The 19,347-nt window shown below is 37.3% G+C and overlaps 1 protein-coding gene across 1 annotated transcript in view; it reads left to right on the forward strand.

Moving 5' to 3' along the window:
* The first annotated feature begins 794 nt into the window (after positions 1-794).
* Positions 795-19,347, forward strand: part of TDRD9 (tudor domain containing 9) — a 57,094-nt gene continuing 38,541 nt past the window's right edge. Inside the window, exons 1-7 of the mRNA XM_032235697.1 lie at positions 795-872; positions 1,894-2,115; positions 3,401-3,523; positions 5,405-5,485; positions 8,950-9,117; positions 12,416-12,519; positions 17,713-17,718. Coding sequence (XP_032091588.1) covers positions 807-872; positions 1,894-2,115; positions 3,401-3,523; positions 5,405-5,485; positions 8,950-9,117; positions 12,416-12,519; positions 17,713-17,718 — 770 coding nt within the window. The 5' untranslated portion in view covers positions 795-806. The remainder of the gene's footprint in view (positions 873-1,893; positions 2,116-3,400; positions 3,524-5,404; positions 5,486-8,949; positions 9,118-12,415; positions 12,520-17,712; positions 17,719-19,347) is intronic.

Genomic DNA, 19,347 nt, shown 5'->3' on the forward strand with positions numbered 1-19,347 from the left:
GTGGCCTGGGAGACCCAGGAACCAATAGAGGAGATTTGCAGTTTGTTCGGAACTACAAATTGGACAAGTTCGCTTCTGCGGAGGAGGCGTTTGGGAGGCGAGACTTTCAGGGCATTCATACCAGCTTAGAGACCCTGAACTCAACAGCTTCCCGCCCTAGTGACACTTAGCTTGGGACCCTCCAAGCAGCACACAGGAAAATGACCATTGGCTTACCTGAGGGGTTGTTTACTGTGTGCTGCGGGAGAGTCCAGCCTCACCCACGGGTCTTTCTCCGCTATTCTGTACAGACCTTTTTTGGGGGAGATTTTTATGGACTTACTTGGTCAACCTTTCAACGCGCAACAGTCTACTCCTTGAAAAAACTGGAAGTCAAGGCAACACCAGAGGCATAGCTAAAGTAGTGCTGGGCAGTTTGGCTGAATTTAATCCATGCTTTCCCGCACTGCACAGAAAACAACCCTTCAGGTAAGCCAATGGTCATTTTCATCCTCTTACATGATTCCTGCCAAAAGCAGGTTCCTTCACTGTGAATGTTGCTGTGTGATAGAGCCAACTGTAGATCTTGTGCATAGTTGAAGGAATAGTTTGGATATTAAGAATGAGAAAACAGGCCACCATTCAGAAGAGATGCAAACTGTGGTGCTTGCATGAATCTCTTGTGCTAATTTGTGTTCAACGTTTATTGCTGACCTGATCTGTGGAAACTTGGATTTTGTGATCTCTGAGTACAGTATTTTGATTAACCTGCATTCCTTATCTCTTCATTTGTGTCTCCAGGATCACCTCAGCATGAATCTACTTTTATGTCTTACATACCAGATGGCGATTACAAATACCCTGATTTGCCCATCTCAAGATACAAGGGAGAGGTTACCAATTTATTTTTAAATATAGCTAAAATTACAACTGTGTTAGGTCTTTCTTCCCCCCTGCCCCATCACTTTTCTTTGATTTCTTTTGATTTTGTCCATTAATGGTTTTTGTGATGCTGAATTAACTTTATTTTTCAGTCTTTCAAGCATGTCTGCATAAATATAAGTTTACATTAGGCTAACTGGGTTTGTTATTCATCCTATTTTAATGGGAAATTCACTGCCTCAGAAGGTAACAAGTGCAGAGCCAAAGATGCTGATAAATATGCCACTTACTTTGCAGATTCAAAAGACATATGTGTCCTGAAATGTTTTTCTTCAGCAGCATTGATGTGACAGTGGTAATCTTTTCTTTAGTTTGAATAATGTTGTCACAGTTATTTACACTTCAATAATGTCTCAAAGAAATTATTCAGAAGCATGGAGTCTTATATTTGCCAGGCATTTGACTTAAACACAATTTTCCAGAGCATTCTGTCCTTGTTTGCTTGTTTTAATGGAAAATGAATTTAACAATACAGTAAACGATCTTCTGCTGATTGTACTCCAGCAATCTAAGGGATGCTTCATAAATTAAATATAAGTGAACTAAAGGAGTGTTGGTTAAAAAGGATTGGAGAATAAAAGGAAATTCATGTATAAACAAATGTTTTATGGAATATGGCTTAAAAGTATGGGTTAAAAAAACAACAACAGTTAGTATTTAACAATATCTGGAGACTTGCTCTTAATGTAGATCTAGAGGAGAATATTTAGCAGTTGAATCAGCAAAAAAGGAGAAATGAATAATAATTTTTAGGGGTAGGCATCCAAATATGGTAGAAGTGGAGGAGGCTAAAAAGCGAGACAAAGCAGTTTTGGAAACTGTAAAGATACTCCCAAGAATTTTCTACAGAGAATATAGAAAAGAGACATCCTGAAAGAAAATGGCAAGGCATAAAAAAGAAGGCAGAACTGCAAAGATACTTTAAGATTTGGGTCTCTCATCCTTTTAATAACATTTTTTTTAAAATTTCAGATGCTTTCATTGATAGAAAACCACTCAGTGGTAATTGTACATGGATCTACGGGTAGTGGCAAAAGCACACAACTTCCACAGTATGTTTTGGATCACTGTGCGCAGCACTCAATTTATTGTAACATTGCAGTTACACAGCCCAGGAGAATTGGTGCCAGCAGCATTGCAAGATGGATTAGCAAGCAGAGATCATGGCCCTTGGGTGAACTTGTAGGATACCAGGTACAGAAGTGTGTTACTCCTCATCACATGATATCTCCAATGGAAATCACATGCAGGTTTTGCTTCCCCCTCCTTTTAAACTTCATTTACTGTGCTGTAAGAGACAGTTCATTTAATTTATTTCATAGCTTCTGGGCGTATTAAAATTAGAAATGTTGAAAAGACAGTGGTCAAAATACAAAGTTGTATAAGTGGAACAGGAGTTTACTTTCCCATCGTTCCATCAGTAGCTTATTTATGTCCAAATTTGGTCTAAACAGTTATTAACTCTTGGGAGTGGGTCTTGAGATTGAAGGAGGAATGAGAAATTCAATCTGTATAGCCTTTTGGCCATTGAACCAACCATCTTGTTATTTTGGACGCAAGCTTATGGTTGAGGCTTCTTGGATTCCTTCCACTGATAAATCCTATCCTTGACTCAAAAGTATTTTTTATGGTCTATCATTAAGATCCTCCAGTTTGATGACTGAGCTCATATTTTTATATTTTCTTTGTAAATATGTTTGTATAGTTCTTCTGAATTTGTCTTTAATCAGACATTTAAAATGCTTCTGTTGCGGTGTTTTATTAATGCATTATGCATTGTTTTTTTTTAACTTCAAATTGTTATAATTTAATCTTGTTTTAAATTTTCATAAGATATTCTGGGAAATCTTCCTTTCATCTAAAGCAGGCCTATCAAACCCTTGGACTGCGGGCCGGATGTGTCACACGCTGACCACGCCTATGCCCAGTTTAGCAAAGGGTGGAAAATTCCCGATACATTACAATACACCAATATGCGTGATGACGCATGTTTGACACCCCTCATCTAAAGAGTAGAAGTCACTACCTTAAGCATCAAAATGTATTTGACTTTATGACACTGAAGTACATTACTACACACCATATACAAATAATTGGAATCCAGGCACAAATGTAAAAGACACATAGTGGCAGCAACTTAAACATGGATAATACCAGCTACAATGAGGGATAATGCAACATTAATGCTCTGGGATAATTTTAATTTTTTAAAGAAAATTTTATCACATGATAAGTTTTGTATCCTTTTATTTATTCTCAACCATTTGTGTGTGTAATGTCTTAAAGACCATGGAATTATTTTGGCAAGTGAGATTACAGTACTTGCTGCAACACATGCTGTTCATTCAAATAAATGTGGGGCTTCTATTTAATACTTCAATATTTTAAAATGTAATGGTGAGTTTATCTCGGATATTTATAGTTTTCCTAATTATTTCTAAATAAATGCAACATGTGCTGTACCTTTACAACATTCCAGGTTGGTTTAGAAAAAGTTGCAACAAAGAACACGAAGCTGATTTATATGACAACTGGTGTCCTCCTGCAGAAAGTAGTTGGAGCCAAAAGTCTTTTGGAGTTCACCCATATCTTCATAGATGAAGTAAGATGGAGAAAAGTAGAACATCACTTTAGAACTGGCCTGTTTATTTTGAATACATCTGGTTTCTTTGGATTATGCATATGTAAAATTATATTTAGTCTTGTTTTTATCACAGATACTTTCCATGGATGTCTTCATGAGACTTCTGTTAATGATATACAGTATAAAACATTTGCTTAAACAATAAAATCATTGATATATTAAGATCTATGGTGATTCTCAGTCATTCAGGTTACGGTTGTCCCAAAGGTGGTTTTTCAAAAGGCAACTGGACTTTCTTTGTTTTTCCTTGAAGGTGTTTCACTTCTCATCCAAAAACTGAAGAAGCTTCTTGGATGAAAACTAAAATGCCTTCAAGGAAAAAACAAAGTCCAGTTGCCTTTTGAAAAAGCACCTTTGGGACATTAATACCTTAGGAATAAGTTTCCATTTCTTTGGAATACGGGTAGCCCTCGAGTTAGGTTCATAGTTGGACCAGAAGTGGCGCTAAGTGATGCATCACATTACTGCATATTCAGTCTTTAAGCAAATCACTGCAGCTGTTAAATGAATCGCACTGTCATTAGACAAATCTGACTTCCCCAGTGCTGCTTGTCAGAAGCCATCTGGGAAGTTTGCACATTGTGATCACATGACTGCAAGATGCTGCAACCGTCATAAATGCAACTAGTTGCCAAATGCTTAATTTGCGAGCATGTGACAGTGGAGACCATCATAATAATCATAACTGCAAGGGAAGGTTGTCATGTTTTTTCTTATATTTATTAATAATATTGCATAGTATAAAAGACAAGTAAGTGAACCGGATCCAGCATTTCAACACAATTGTCATTGTAATATATAGGGCCAATTAAATTTGACTATGAGTAAGTTAGCTCGTCAAGGAGTGACTTATCTCAAGAACAAAGGACAGTCATCTTGTATAAGCCTACTCTGAAAAGTACTGTGCAGTGGCAAAGTTCTGTGCTGCTGCAATGTACATAAGAAAAAAATTGACTACAGAAGTATAGTACCATCTTGTACCAATTATCTGGACATACCTCTAACAATCTTTGGACCATTATATTATTATTCACTTTTAATGTCAATACTTTTTAATTACATTTTAATGTTAGTATTTTTTAATATAGTGTAAAAACTAATGTGTATTGCTGGTCTTTGACCGTAATAAAGATTTTACTTACTTTACTCTGAAAAGAAGAGTGTATAGCTGAGACAAAATTTATTTGATTTAATTGGAATTACATTAATATTTATTGTAATAAAATTAATATAATTACTCGTCAATCATGTATGTTATAACCCCTACAAGGGGTGTATGTATGTTATAACCCCTGCAGCCGAGGTGGCGCAGTGGTTAAATGCAGCACTGCAGGCTACTTCAGCTAACTGCAGTTCTGCAGTTCGGCTGTTCAAATCTCACCGGCTCAGGGTTGACTCAGCCTTCCATCCTTCCGAGGTGGGTAAAATGAGGACCCGGATTGTTGTTGGGGGCAATATGCTGACTCTGTAAACCGCTTAGAGAGGGCTGAAAGCCCTATGAAGCGGTATATAAGTCTAACTGCTATTGCTACAAAAATTCAAACTTAAAATTGGATAACTGTTGCTAGAAGCTTTTAGGACCAAATTCAAAGCTTTTAAAAATTGTACAATACTGTTGGGGCCTTAGGACATTCATGTCTGATTTAGCTCTTACGTTTATAACTCTCTCATTTAGGTCATTAACTGTATTTCAGCGAAGCTTTTTCACTGTGTACCTTCTTCTTTTATATAACTATTGAAAGCCTGCTGTTTGCTAATGGTTCATCTCAAAATCCATGTGCATCTTTAGTAAACTCATTTCAAGTTGGAGCTGTCTCATCTTTTAAAATAATGTTTTAGATACATGAGCGTACAGAAGACATGGATCTCTTGCTGTTGGTGATCCGTAAATTGCTGCGAACAAATTCACGATTTGTGAAGGTAACTGAGAATTTCCAGGATTACTCAATAATATAGTGATACTCTACCACAGCTGTGGGGAAAAGTTCTGAAGTTTCTGTTATTAATATTTACCAATAGGATATAGGAAGCTGTTTGTAGAAAGTTTTCATTGTTTTTGATCATGTACATACATTATTTTTCGCGTTTACAAAGCACAAATCAATCAATCAAATCACACCAATACTGGCAGTCCTTACTTAATAACTGATCATTTAGCAACTGTTCACGATTACCATGGAACACCCCCCCCCCCAAAAAAAAGACCCAGTTAGTCCTTGACTTCAACAGTTCATTTAGTGACCAAGGTTACAATGGTACTGAAAAACATGATTTATGTCCATTTTTCACAATTAACAAGCTTTGTAGCATCCCCATGGTCATGTGATCAAAATTCAGATGCTTGGCGACTTCTGGTTCATATGACCATTGCTGTATTCCAAGGTCATGTGGATAACCTTTTGCGACCTTCTGACAAGCAAAGTCAATGGGGAAGCCAGATTCACTTAACAACGGGATTACTAACTTGTCAACTCCAGTGATTCACTTAACAATTGTGACAAGGTCATAAAATGGGGTAAAACTCACTTAACAAATGCCTCCCTTAACAACAGAAATTTTGGGCTCAATTGTGGTTGTAAGTTAAGGACTATCTCTGTTGACCCCCCAAATTCAAAATTGTGATGTCACACACTCCTCCTTGGTCACATGATTGCATTTGGGATGCTCTGCAATCAATCCACATTTATAGGTGTTTTGTGGTCAGATGACTATGATTTACAATATTTGGGGGGGGGGGGCTGGAAATTAGCATTTACTTTTGATTTCTTGCAAAGAAACACCCAAATGACCATTGTAAACAATGGATTAGTTTAGCAACCACAATGTCCATTTAATAATCATGGCATTTGCTTAATGACCGGCACAAAAAATAATGTAAACTCAGTTACGTGATCACCTGCTGAAGAACTGATGTGACATTCAACTGTAATTTCAGGCTCAATTACGGTCATAAGTCAAATAATACCTGTACCTTATTCTTAAAATGTTTGGCTTCAGCATTGCCCTATATTTAAGAAAGTGAATAATCTTTAGCTTAAGATAAATTCTTCTCACTCCTGAATTCGTTTTCAGTCTTTTCTCCACTGCCATCTGCTACTAATGCTTAACTTGTTCCCCAGCTGATGAAAAGCTAAACTCAATCCTCTTAAATCTAAGAGTTGCAGTTAAGTTTATTCTGAAACAATTCCATTGTCCCAGTCCCCCCCCCCCCAATATTGGGGGATCACTCTTCTCCTCTGGAGAGTTCAAAGGTCTGCATGACATTAATAAGGGGCCAGCCATGAAAGTTCAGAGTGCCTCTTGTGAGCATCCATCTTTAAACATTGGCTTCTGCCTTTAAAATGCTTGAAGGGATAACTCTGACATTAACAACTTTATGGCACTGAAAACTATGCAGAGTTTAGTGTGCTATATTGATGGCTGTAAAATTATTTTCTCTCAACTGTGAAAGAAATTCAAGAGGAACCACTGTGTAGTGTAGTGTCTCAACAGACATTGACAGTTGACAACCCCAGGGATACAGGTGGGTGCGGATAAAAAAACGAAGTAGGCAGCTAAAAATATTGTCCTGAAACGGAAGTGTTGCATCTTAACAACTCACTCAGGTTTTAATCATCAGTCCTAAACCCAAAAATGTTTTATGACATTTTCCCATATATAAAATTGGAATTGATTTTAGACATATAAGAAAGTTTCTTCTTCTTCACATTAATGTGATATTTTCTCATATATGTATCATTTTTAAATTGGAAAGATATGACTAAAATTGCACATTCTATTAAGGAAATTCTATTTTATGTGATGTTGCTTGGATTATAAAGGCCAAATTGAAAGGGGGGGGGAGTGTGCAGTCACAAGCCTGCATTTTTATATTTGCATATAAAATGAAAAACTTCATTTTTTTATTTAGGAAGTTTGAGGAATGGACCAGATATGAATTTCTTTTTATTTATTTTATTTATTAAATTGATATTCCTACCACTGCTCCATTCACTTAAACATTTTCCTGCTTATATGTCCAAAGTTCGATTCTTTGGATAGATTCATGACTCCCCTAAGTCTTAATGTGATTTATTTAATCTTGCCTTGGCAAATTTCTTAAACCAGATTTGTGAATGGTAGATTATGATTTAATACAATAGATGAATGCAGCATCACATGTGGCCTATTTCACACATAATACCATTTATGCAATTTCTTTAAGTTTGTTAATAAAAAAGAACATTGCAGTTTTAAAATGAGAATTAGTGATTAGCAAATTGCATATCCAAACTTGGAATTGATCATTGTATGAAGCATTACAAATTTATCAAGCTAAATGGATTAGTAAAGATAGAAATACTGCAAATTTATAGTTTTGGAGTATATGTGTTTGTGTTTGTGTGTGTGTGTGTATGTATATATTTTTCGTAGATTTTCACGGGTGTAGGTATGCTGGTCTTGTTGTATTCGGGTCTTTTCCCTTGTAAGATTGAGATTGTTTTGGCAACGTTTTGGCGAGGTCTTGCTCACCATCTTCAGGCTGGGTTTTGGGCTTAAAGGGCCCAAAACTTTAAGCCCAAAACCCAGCCTGAAGATGGCGAGTGAGACCTCGCCAAAACGTTGCCAAAACAATCTCAATCTTACACGAGAAAAGACCCGAATACAACAAGATCAGCATGCATACACATACACACACACACACACACACACACACACACACACACACCTCTGGATAATAAGCCCAATCGGGCTTTTGAGCACATGTGCTAAAATAAGCCCTCAGCTGAAAATAAGCCATCCCCAAAAATATTGTAATACAGCAGCAGTCATGAGGTGACCATGCTTGTCGCCTCCTGCACTTCAAAAAAAATAAGACCTCCCCAAAAATAAGGCCAAGTGCTTATTTCGGGGATCAAAAGAAAATAAGACCCTGACTTATTTTCGGGGAAACATCGTATACAATCCAAAACAACTTAGGTCCTTGAAGTCAGTTTGACTTCTGGTGAAATTTTTTTCAAAAGTGATTTGCCTTTGTTGTCTTCCTAGAATTGAGTATGATTAACTTGGCCCAATCTGGCTTTGTACCTTGTGTAAGGCAGAACTAGAACTAATGGTCCTCTAGTTTCTAGCCTGCTGCCTTAACAACCACGCCAGACTGGCTCTCAAAATACTTGATGTCAAAAAACAAAACATCCTTATGTTCTGAATTATGTTCTACAATCTTTGCAGCAAAATCAATAGCGTATAGTACATGTCCATATACATCTCTAAACCACTCCAGGAAGTAAACTCAACATTTTCTAAAACACTGTGAGATATTGGAAAACTCAAATGATTCTAACTTTTTGAACAATCAAAATGTGTTGTTGCCTAGACTGACCTTCTAAAATATTGTTTTTAAGGTAATTCTGATGTCTGCAACTATTGACTGTCAAGAGTTTGCCAACTATTTTGCACTACCAGTTCGCAACAAATTGTATCCAGCCTACGTATTTCAAGTGGAAGGAAAACCTCATGTGATTGACAAATACTACTTGGATGATCTGAAGCCTGTCCTTAGTCATATTAAGGTATGGAATAACCAACTTTGATTTATCTGTCATTGGATATCTAGAAGGTGGGGCCCTTCTGGTGCACGGCTTAGAATGCAGTATTGCAGGCAAACTGCCTATAGCCTGGAATTTGATCCTGACTGAGCTCAAGGTTAATTCAGCTTTCCGTCCTTCTGGGGTTAGTAAAATGAGGATCTAGATTGTTGGAAGCAATATGCTGCCATTGTAAACCACCCAGAAAGTGCTGTAAAGCACCATGGAGTGGTCATTAAGTACTATTACTATTTCTATCTAAAATATTTAGGTAGCAGAGATGATTGAAATTGAGAATTTTCCCAATTAGTTTTGAAATTATCATTATTAGCGTATGGCTTTTTTACAGTAGCCAGGAGACCACAATGCAAGTGCAAAGTAATAGTTTGGCTTGTCAAGGTACCAGCCCTATTGTAGCACACACTTGCACCATTCCCAAGATGCTCCACAGGAGGGCGAAGTGGTTTCACACCAATGAGAAAGATGAGGGCTTCCTGCAGCATTACCCAAGGCCCCTTCCCAGAGCTGCCTCGCAATAGGCACAGTAATCAGGAAGGTTCAGAGCTGTCAGGAATCTGACTGCCTGCACAGAGCACCAACTAGTCCCCTCATCGAAATGTTACCTATCGATCCACTTGCATAAAACATGCTTTCTAATAGTTACAAGGGCAGAAGCTGAGGCAAGTGACAGGAGCTCACCCTGCCACACAGTGCTAGGTCTTGAATCATCGAAGCAAAGGCCATCTCAGTGTCATTAAGTCTCCGAGCCACTGCTCTTCCAGTTTAGAAATCATACTGGTTTTAAATCTAACGAGATTCCATGCTATCATTACCTGAGCACATACATTTGCTATGTGTCATGCACTGTTTCAACGAGGATTTCTTGAATAAATTATAGCCATTTAAGTTAAAGAAAGAAAAAAAAATCTGAATTCAATGAGCAAGATACACTGGTTACAAATCATAATGGCTAATATTTTTAAACTCTATTATAGGGGTTTATCTAGTATGATGCAGTTGAAATGGTGAATCATACCAGATAATTGATTAATAGTTATAAAAGTTATGTGTTAGGAATTACAGGGAATGGGAAATGAAGATGATTTACTCTATGCTCTAGGCAGAGAGAATAGGCTTGCAAAAACATTGAAAGAATAGAAACTCTTCAATAGGATTTTGTCAATTATGTGTCAGTTTCAGTGGGTAGTGTCAGGAGGGAAGATTTAATAGTATTTGACATTTTTGAAAGATTGCTGGTGATGGGTTGACAACTGTAAAAATAACCAGGATGTTCACTGGATGACCTTTTGCTGTTGGGATAGATCTGTCAAATGTGCAGTTGCCTCAAGGGTAGATTAACTGGCATTCTTCAACCCCAGCATCCTCGTGAATGGGAGAGGAGTTATTTTGGCTTACTTTTTCATTATGTGACTTTAATCCTCATAATTTTTTTTTAAATCTGGCTGTGTATTTCTCCCCCCCCCCCCGCAATCTGTTTCCTTAGTAGCCTTAATTCCTTAACTGAGGATGAAAACTAGGATGCTATAGATAATGGTTTGTTTTACAGCTCCAGTGCAGTTTTAAAGGAGGTTTGCTTGGAATAGAAGGCTTTGCATTTCAGCTTGTTTAAATGATGGTTGTCCAATTCTAAAGTATAGAAATGAAGTCACAGTAGAACAGACAGAATGAATTCAAAAAACCTGGTTGATTACCGTATTTTTTGGAGTATAAGATACTCTGAAGTATAGGACGCACCTAGCTTGGGGAGGAAAACAAAGAAAAAATATCTCCCTCTGCCTCCCAGCAATTTCCCTCCTTGCAACAAACAGCAAACATTACAGACAATATACACGGGTGGTAGTATTACATTTTAGACTATACTTGTACAGATGCTGTTAAAATTGATGTGCTTTCTGGAAGTATAGTTATTCTCGTCTATTTAAAAGAAGATACAATAGTACTGGACCTCTGCAGATCAAGCATTCATTTTAAAAAGCTTCTTCATTTTGTTAAGCTGTCTAGAACAATAATAAAGCAGTCTTTTAAAAAATAAGTCTAAATTTGAACATTATATAGGCATTTATAGTTATTGACTTACCTCCTTGAAGCAAACAGCCTGATTAGCACAAGAAAAAAATATCTACCTCTGCCTCCCAGGATTTGTCTCATGAAGCAAAGAGCAAGTTTCACTTTCAATGTCTCCCGATCATCAGCTGTTTCAGGCTGCAGGGATTGCTATAGCCTATTGCAGCCTCCGCAAGCCCCTGTTTGCTGCAAGGAGATAAATTTCTGGGAGGCAGAGGCCAAAGGGTTGGGGCCAGTGGGTGGGTGGGTCTACATTCAGTGTATAAGACGCACCTAAATGTTCACCCTCTTTTAGGGGGGAAAAGGTGTGTCTTATACTCTGAAAAATATGGTATATAAATATGCTTAGAGCCTTTAGCCTAATATTGTGTAAAGAACTGCAAACCAAGTTGTGTTGAGGATATGGTGCAGCAGAGCTAAAACAAGCTTTAAAGTAACATACACCTTTTAACTATGTCCTTTCTTCCAGCCAGCTCACTAGAGATGAAATATCCTTTCTCATGCCACCTTTCCTGGTTTATTTATGCAAAATAAACCCATTTGAGGCAAAAGCATATCACATGAAGGGGCTCTTAGAAATTATTCTGTACTCTTCTTCACCAATCTGGTATACAGGTAGTTCTCAATTTTCAACAGTTCATTTAGTGACTGTTCAAAGTTACCATGATACTGAAAAACATGAGTTTTATGACCGTTTTTCACACTTATGACTTTTGCAGCATCCACATGATCCTGTGATCAAAATTCAGATGCATGGCAACTGGCTCCTATTTATGAGCGTTGCTGTGTCCCAGGGTCATGTGATCACCTTTTGTGATCTTCTGACAAGCAAAGTCAATGGGGAAGCCAGATTCACTTAACAACCAGGTTACTAACTGATCAACTGCAGTGATTCACTTAAAAACTATGGCAAGAAAGGCCGTAAAATGGAGCAAAACTCACTTAACAAGTGACTCACTTAACCACAGAAATTTTGGGGTCAGTTGTGGTTGTAGGTTGAGGACTACCTGTATTCCGGATGAGAAAATATTAACAAATCAGTTGTAACATCTGTTCTCTGCCCTCAGTCAAATTCTCTCAAAGTCTTTGTTTGGTCTTTGCATATCTTGTTTCTGTTCCATTGCCTACCATGAAAGAATGGCTTATGTAGTGCAAGAATGCCAGTAATGACTTTACTCCCCTCTTTTTTTCTCCCGAGATTCCTCTTCAAATTATTGAGGAACCACTGATTCACCCAGTTATGTACAAAGCTGCTATTGCTCTAATACAGTGGTTTGATGAGCTGGAGACAAAGGAAAATGGGTAAGATGTTTTCTTCTTCATAATTTCTATGGACTGATTCTATTCAATAAGTCTTGGAACATTGCAGAATCTTGCAGAGAGTTGACAGATGTATACCTTGATTTTGTTTTAATGTATTGTTATTAGGCGTCAAGAAGAAAGATTGTACCTTAATTTCTTGATGGGTTGGTTATTTAAAGTAATATGTCCTTGGCTTAAGAACATTCTGTTTTGCTTTTTAATTACTTTAAAACAAAGACAAAATTTGTGCTTCTTAAAAATCAACATACCCTGCCTATACTTATTCTTGGAGACTGGCCCAGATTAGATCATTGCTACCTGTATGAAGGAGTTATCAGGTTTAATTTTTTGTGTGTGTTGTAGTATTAGAGTCTGTGATGGGGAAAAATCCTTGTTGACCTTGGTTGCCTCATGGTAGCATCATGAAGACATTATCAGTATTACTTGGACTTTGTAAGGCTATTATGGAAGTTGTAAATAATCCTGTTTTGAAATCATTTACTGATTTTGAGTATTTCTTTTCCTTTCCTTAAAGAGGTGGCATATTTGTCTCTCATCACCATAACTGGCATAATTATATATTATTGCTATGCTAAAATAGACATTGTCAACTCTAATTAAAACATGCAGGAGATATTAGTAAAACATCACCAGGAGATGTCCCAATATTTGATTATATTCTGTTTTCTTATACTTTTTTTTTCAGAGTTATGCAAACTTTTGCTCAGATTAATCAGTGTTTACATATTATATTTTTTAAAAATATGTTCAAAATATTCTCAGTAACAACTATATATGGGTGAGTTGCCAAGCAATCTTGAATAAGGAGGTTGCTTTGTTAGCTGCAGGCAAGATGCTTAATATGATTCCCTTTTGTAGACATGAAATGCTTTAAGGGAAAATGCTTGAAGGGAAATTATTCAGTTTATCTGGTTTTGATACATAAAAGTCAAATATGTATTCACAGTGCAAAATAGAGTAAAGCAATTTCATTTAATAAGTATTTTGAAGCTTGGGGAGGTGCAGAAATATAAACTACAATGTATATTTTTAATCAAGACTTTTTGTACTTTAAATTGTATACAAGTATAATTTTAAAAAAGACAAGTCTGGTACAGTGTTTTTTTTTTTTAAACTCATTACATTGCATTACAGCAAGAAAATAATTGATGGAAAAATTTTTGGACAGTTAATTATTCTGCATCATGAAAACACAAGATCTTTTTCAAATAATGCTATATGGCCATGATGGCGAACCTACGGCACACAGAGCCATATTCGATGGAAGGCCAGCCGTCAGCTCCTGCGCACATGCGTGTACTGGCCAGCTAATTTTTCACCCATCCGTTTCTGGCTTCCAGAAGGCCTCTGGGGGGACTGGGGGAGGCCGTTTCGTCCTCCCCAGGCTTCAGAAAAATATCTGGAGCCTGGGAAGGTGTCATGTGCGCATGTGCATGGGTAGTGGTGTCAAGCACGCATGTGCAGGTGAGCGGGAAGATTGAGTGGGCTTGTGCGCGTGATAGCGTGCACGCGCACAATTTTGCCATGCCGTAAGAAAAAGGTTCACCATCACTGCTATAAGGCTTCCCTGAACCATCCTCCTCTCTCTGTTGTGTCTGACTTACCAAAGTCAAAATAAAATACTTACTACAACACCTTCAATTAATCCCAATACTTAAAATCTTGGATTTTTTGTTGAGAGTCTCATTCATACAAGGAAACTATGAAAATGAACCAAATTTGGATTAAATGTGGTAATATAGAAAATAACCTCATGCTAAGTTAGACCATTTGTCCATTTAGGTAAATCTTATACTGTATTCTCACGTCTTCTATATGGGTGAGGCCACCTTTCTGTTCTAGATATCTTTGTTATTGTGCAGCTCACAAAGATTCAGTTTGAGAAACCGAGAAATATATTCGAAGAAGAAAAGATATTGTTCAGTGGTGTTAACTTGATGGTGAAAGTTGCATGATTGCAGTAGGATACAAGTCCAATAAAATTCAAGGAAGGAGTTTGGAATTTTATTATAAGGCTCAAAATGCAATGCTGTTAATGTATTAATTTGCTTCTTCTGGTAACTACAGGGGATTGCCATGTAAAACTCCCTAAAAAGTGCAAATTTGGCAAATTTTGAAGGAACCATCAATCTCTTGTTTTAAGAGGAAGGTCATAGATAAAAGAATACCTAACATGTATGCAGAACATTGCTTAGTTGGTAGCCTGTTAAAAAGATCAGGTTGTGTATTCTGAAATACAACATGGCAAGCCATTATAGAAAAAGCTCATTTAGATGTAAAAATAATCTGAGTTTATATAAGAGTTGTTCTATTCCTCAGGCAGGGATAAGCAATCAAATGTGCCTATGGATGACTCCCCACACTGCCGGCTTTTATTTTTAAAAATCGTTTTAATTTACAAAAATGTTAAATGAGATGTTGACATGCTGTAAAGCAAAATGCCAGCTTCTAATTTCATCATTATTTGCACAAATGTCTCTAGGCTCCACATAGTTATTTCTTTGAAACAGTGAGTAGATAAATCTCAGTATTGCTTTTTGGAAGCAAGACAGGATACCTTAATTGCCTAGGAGGAAAAACAATTTAAAACAAATTGGGGTAGTAGGAGGGCATGTTGGGGAAGTAGAAGGGGAAAAAAACAAGTATGCAATGTATAGCATTTTGCTCTTAAGATACAGTTGATTGCACTTGGAATCAACTTCAAGGTCATCCAAGTTTTAAATGAGAATAAAATGCTATAGGATTGGATTGATGTTAACTATGGCAAGCATTTATGTCAGTGTTAGGGGAAAGCATATATGCATTTAGCTGAATATCATAAAGATGTATAAGGTAATTCGTAAAGCACACTTGCACATGCCTATTTTGTTGATCTTTTTTTTTTTTTTTAAACATTTTATTTTTTTCATTTTCATTTTCATTTTATACAATCACTTATATACTGTACATAACGAAAAACAAAAAAAAAGGAAAAAATCCACCATAAAAAAAAAACCCAACATGACACTTCAATCCCCCATACACCCTTTCTTCTCCCCCTCCAACTTTCATTTCTCCCCTCCAGCATTCCCCTCTTCTACTTCCCTTCCCCCTCAGACATCTCCCCCCCCTCCATCTCACCCTCCTTACATTCCCCTCTCGCTCCCTCTTTACTTCTCCCTCTTCTTTCCCTCTTCTCCTCACTTTGGTGTATCCCTACAATTAATCTATTCAGTTTATTTTTTAGAAAATAAAAGAGAGAAAAAAAAAAAAGAAAACGAGCCGCAGTATACAAGTGAATTCTTATTGTTCTAAGAATTGAAACTGTAATTCCACCCTCCCCCCTCCCCCCTATAATCCCCCCTCCCTAACCCCCTTACGGCTTCCCAGGTCCCATACCCGGCATAGTTCTTTAACAAGCACTTGAGTATAATAAAGCCAGCTAACTTTAAAGTTAAAAAAATAAAAGAAAAACAAAAAAAAAGGGAATAATAAAAAATAGAAAAGAAAAAAACACACACAGAAAAAAAAAGAAAAACAAGAAAGATCAATAAACCCACTACATTAACACAGCTTCCCATCATCTGTAAATCTTAAACAATGTAGCTCATTCCAAATTTCGGTTATTTTACTACTTGCAGGGTTTCAAACTATATTAGAGCCAGGTAAGTTAATCAATTAGAATTCCCCAACTAAAAGTCTCATTGCTTTATCTATCTATTCAGACCTTTAATTTATCTCTTTTTTATCCGAATATCCAAACCTTTCTATAAAACCATTAAACTCAAGTACTTCTTTCATTTTTCATTTCCAACACCTCCCATTCTATCCTTACCCAGATCCACATGTAAATTTTTTTACCTTCCACCCTGCCTTTATCCATATCCACATATATATTTTATCCGCGTCCATTGCTCCTCACATATTTACTCCACCTTCCTGGAGACTCTCTGACTAATCTTTCTTAACCTTATATTGAAATAGCAACTGGTACAAACATCAGCTTGCATTCTAGCCCCAAGTAGTCTAGTTAAGCTTTCGCTACCCTTCCCTCTCCCACGCGCCTCCCAACTCCGTTCGTCCCAGACCACAACTCAAAAAGATCGCGATCTCCGCTCTCCTCGCCTAGGAAAATAATTCATGCGCAATTTGAGTTAGAGTTCAAACAAATCTTATATACAATATGTGTCCACAATCAGCAACGCTTCTTTCAGTCTCCATGTCTCATCATCGATATACAACTTTTCCATTTTATCCCAGGCAGAAATCATAAAGTTTTAAGAACATCGCTAAGTCTTTATTCTTTACTCTTCTGCCCTTCCGGAAGAGGAAAGCAACACCCTCCGCCTTGTAGCCACGTGTCTCGCTGCTTGTCTTCTCCTTCTCCTTGTCTCTCTCCAGGTCCGGATGAATCAGGAAGTCCCGCCTTCAGGGTCTTGTAATAAAATTCTCGGGCTTCACAGACAGAATTAATGCGGTGTTTTTGATTGCCAAATGTAACTGTAATGCCAGCTGGGACTTCCCATTTGTATGGAATCTGAGAATTTCTGAGTTCTTCAGTTAAGAAAATGTAATCTCTCCTTGCTCTTAATATTTGAGATGGTATCTCTTTAAAAACAATCAAGTCCTGTCCATCAATTCTCAACCTCTTGTTGTAAAGCTTCTGTATTATCACATTTCTGGATTCCCTTGTGGTAAAGTATATAATTATGTCCCTCGGAAGCTGTCGCTGTTTTGCTACCCACGAATTCTGGCGGTAAATTTTTTGAATCTGCCAATCAAAGTTAAGTCCCGGACTTCCCACCGAGCGGCTAAGAGCCTCAAAGAAGATCTGTTTCAAATTCTCCTGTTCGTTTTCACGCAGTCCTCTAACTCTTATTGCGAAGGCAGTCTTATTATAATTTATCATGACAAGCTGTTTTTGAGCATTTTCAATTTCCTGTTGTAACGTTTGAATTTTGGATGTCAAATTAAGGTTAGTTTCTTCCAAAAGTTCCAATTTATCCTCCGTTTCAGCAATATAATCTGTCATGACTGTCATTACTCCGATCATATCCTCCTTTGCTTGAGCAATTTTAGCATCAAATTGATCATATAAATCCGATATCAGTTGATTAATTTCCTGTCTGAAATTATTAAGCGTTTTGAGAAGAAATTCTTGTGTTAACAAATCTCCAGTGGAGGACGTAGGAGGCAAGGGTAGCGGCTTCATAGCAGTTTTTTGAGATATGTTATTAAGGAAGCGCTTCTGCTTAGATTTGGGAGCCATTCCAGAATAAAAATAAAAGACAAGCAATCAGGCTAGCCAAGAATCAAAGTCTGTGCTCCCCTCAGTTAATCTTTTAACAGTTAATACGGAGAAGCCTTCAGGAGAGTGGGGCTGACTAAGTACGTCACATCAAACACAAAAGCTATAAGATCGCCATCTTGTGACGCAGCTAGAAAAGGGAGCCTTTTGCAAAGTTGAAGCTGGTATTTTAGATAGTAATAAAAAAAATTCCTCAGGAATGGTCCCCGCCCGGATTAATTTTTAAATAGCTTAGCTTTGTCCTGGGGGGGGGGGGCAATCTGCCTAGGGCTGCAAAAAAGGCAGCTGCGGAGAACTGGCTGGAGTAAAAGCTCAGCTAATGTTGAACCTCTTCTCCATTCACAGCAAAAAAAAAAGCTATGAATTACAAAGAGATCCTAACGACTGACCTTCTCCCTGCCCCTTTCTGCCAGAAAGGGGAGATATCTATAGATCTTATAAGATATACAGACCAGAATCCTGAGAGGAGCTTCGTTGAGCTCCCGACGGCGGCAGACTCCTCCCCCCGAAGCCCCGATCTTATTGTTACATTCAGTGCATAACTATGTTGTAGCATATATAAAATATTATGACTTAAAACAGGTAGACTTAACTGCTCAAAACCTGGAGTCGCCTTCCAAAAATTGCTCCGACTTGTAGCTTTTGAAGTGAAAAGAGAAAAACACAGGAAGGATAAATCACACTGAATGCTTTTAATTAATCAAATTAAATTTAAATGTAATCAAATTTAGTTTTCAACATGAATTGTTCCATTCTTTTCATTATGCACCCTAGGATGCTATTAAGGGCCTAAAATAGCTTTATGAGAATTTAAAGGTGAACAATTCACAAACTGCTTCTTCAGGTTGTGCTACATAAAATTCAGTAGAAAACTGGCTGATTTTCATTAGCGGGTGTGGGTATATATTCATTTACACACACACACACTCACTCACACAATATAGCCTTCCAAATTTGCAGCATTTTACTCTTGAATTTTGGCAGGATAATTCAGGCTATTTTCTGGACAATAAGAAAAGAAGGGGAGGATTTTTAAAAATGGAAATGGTAATCCAATATATTGTCTTTCATAGTTTCCATTCCTAATCTTATTGTGATGGTCCATTTTAGCCAGTTCTGACTTCTGGTTACTCCAGAGCCAAGTTGTAAGTGTCTGGGCAATATTTTTTGAAAGTGGCTCACCCATCCATCTTCCATGCCTCCAGCAAAACTGGAATTCTTCCAACTTCAAATCCATCCCAACTACTCAGGCAAACTAGCTTTTCCCCCCTATTTCTATCCTAATCTTAAAGGGACCAAAAGGAATTAAAATATTGCCCTCCCCTTCCTATTACATCATCCTGGTAATTCCATTTTTAGTGATACCACAAAGAGGAAGCACATTATGGTATACAGTGTTTTGCAGTATAACAGATATCAACACAACCTCATTAAAAATGCCGAGTTATATGATGTATCATAAATTATAACGATAACTCGCAAACAGCAAAAACATATCTGAGACAATCCAGTTCAACCTT

This window comes from Thamnophis elegans, chromosome 1 (genome assembly GCF_009769535.1).
Source record: "Thamnophis elegans isolate rThaEle1 chromosome 1, rThaEle1.pri, whole genome shotgun sequence".
NCBI lineage: Eukaryota > Metazoa > Chordata > Lepidosauria > Squamata > Colubridae > Thamnophis > Thamnophis elegans.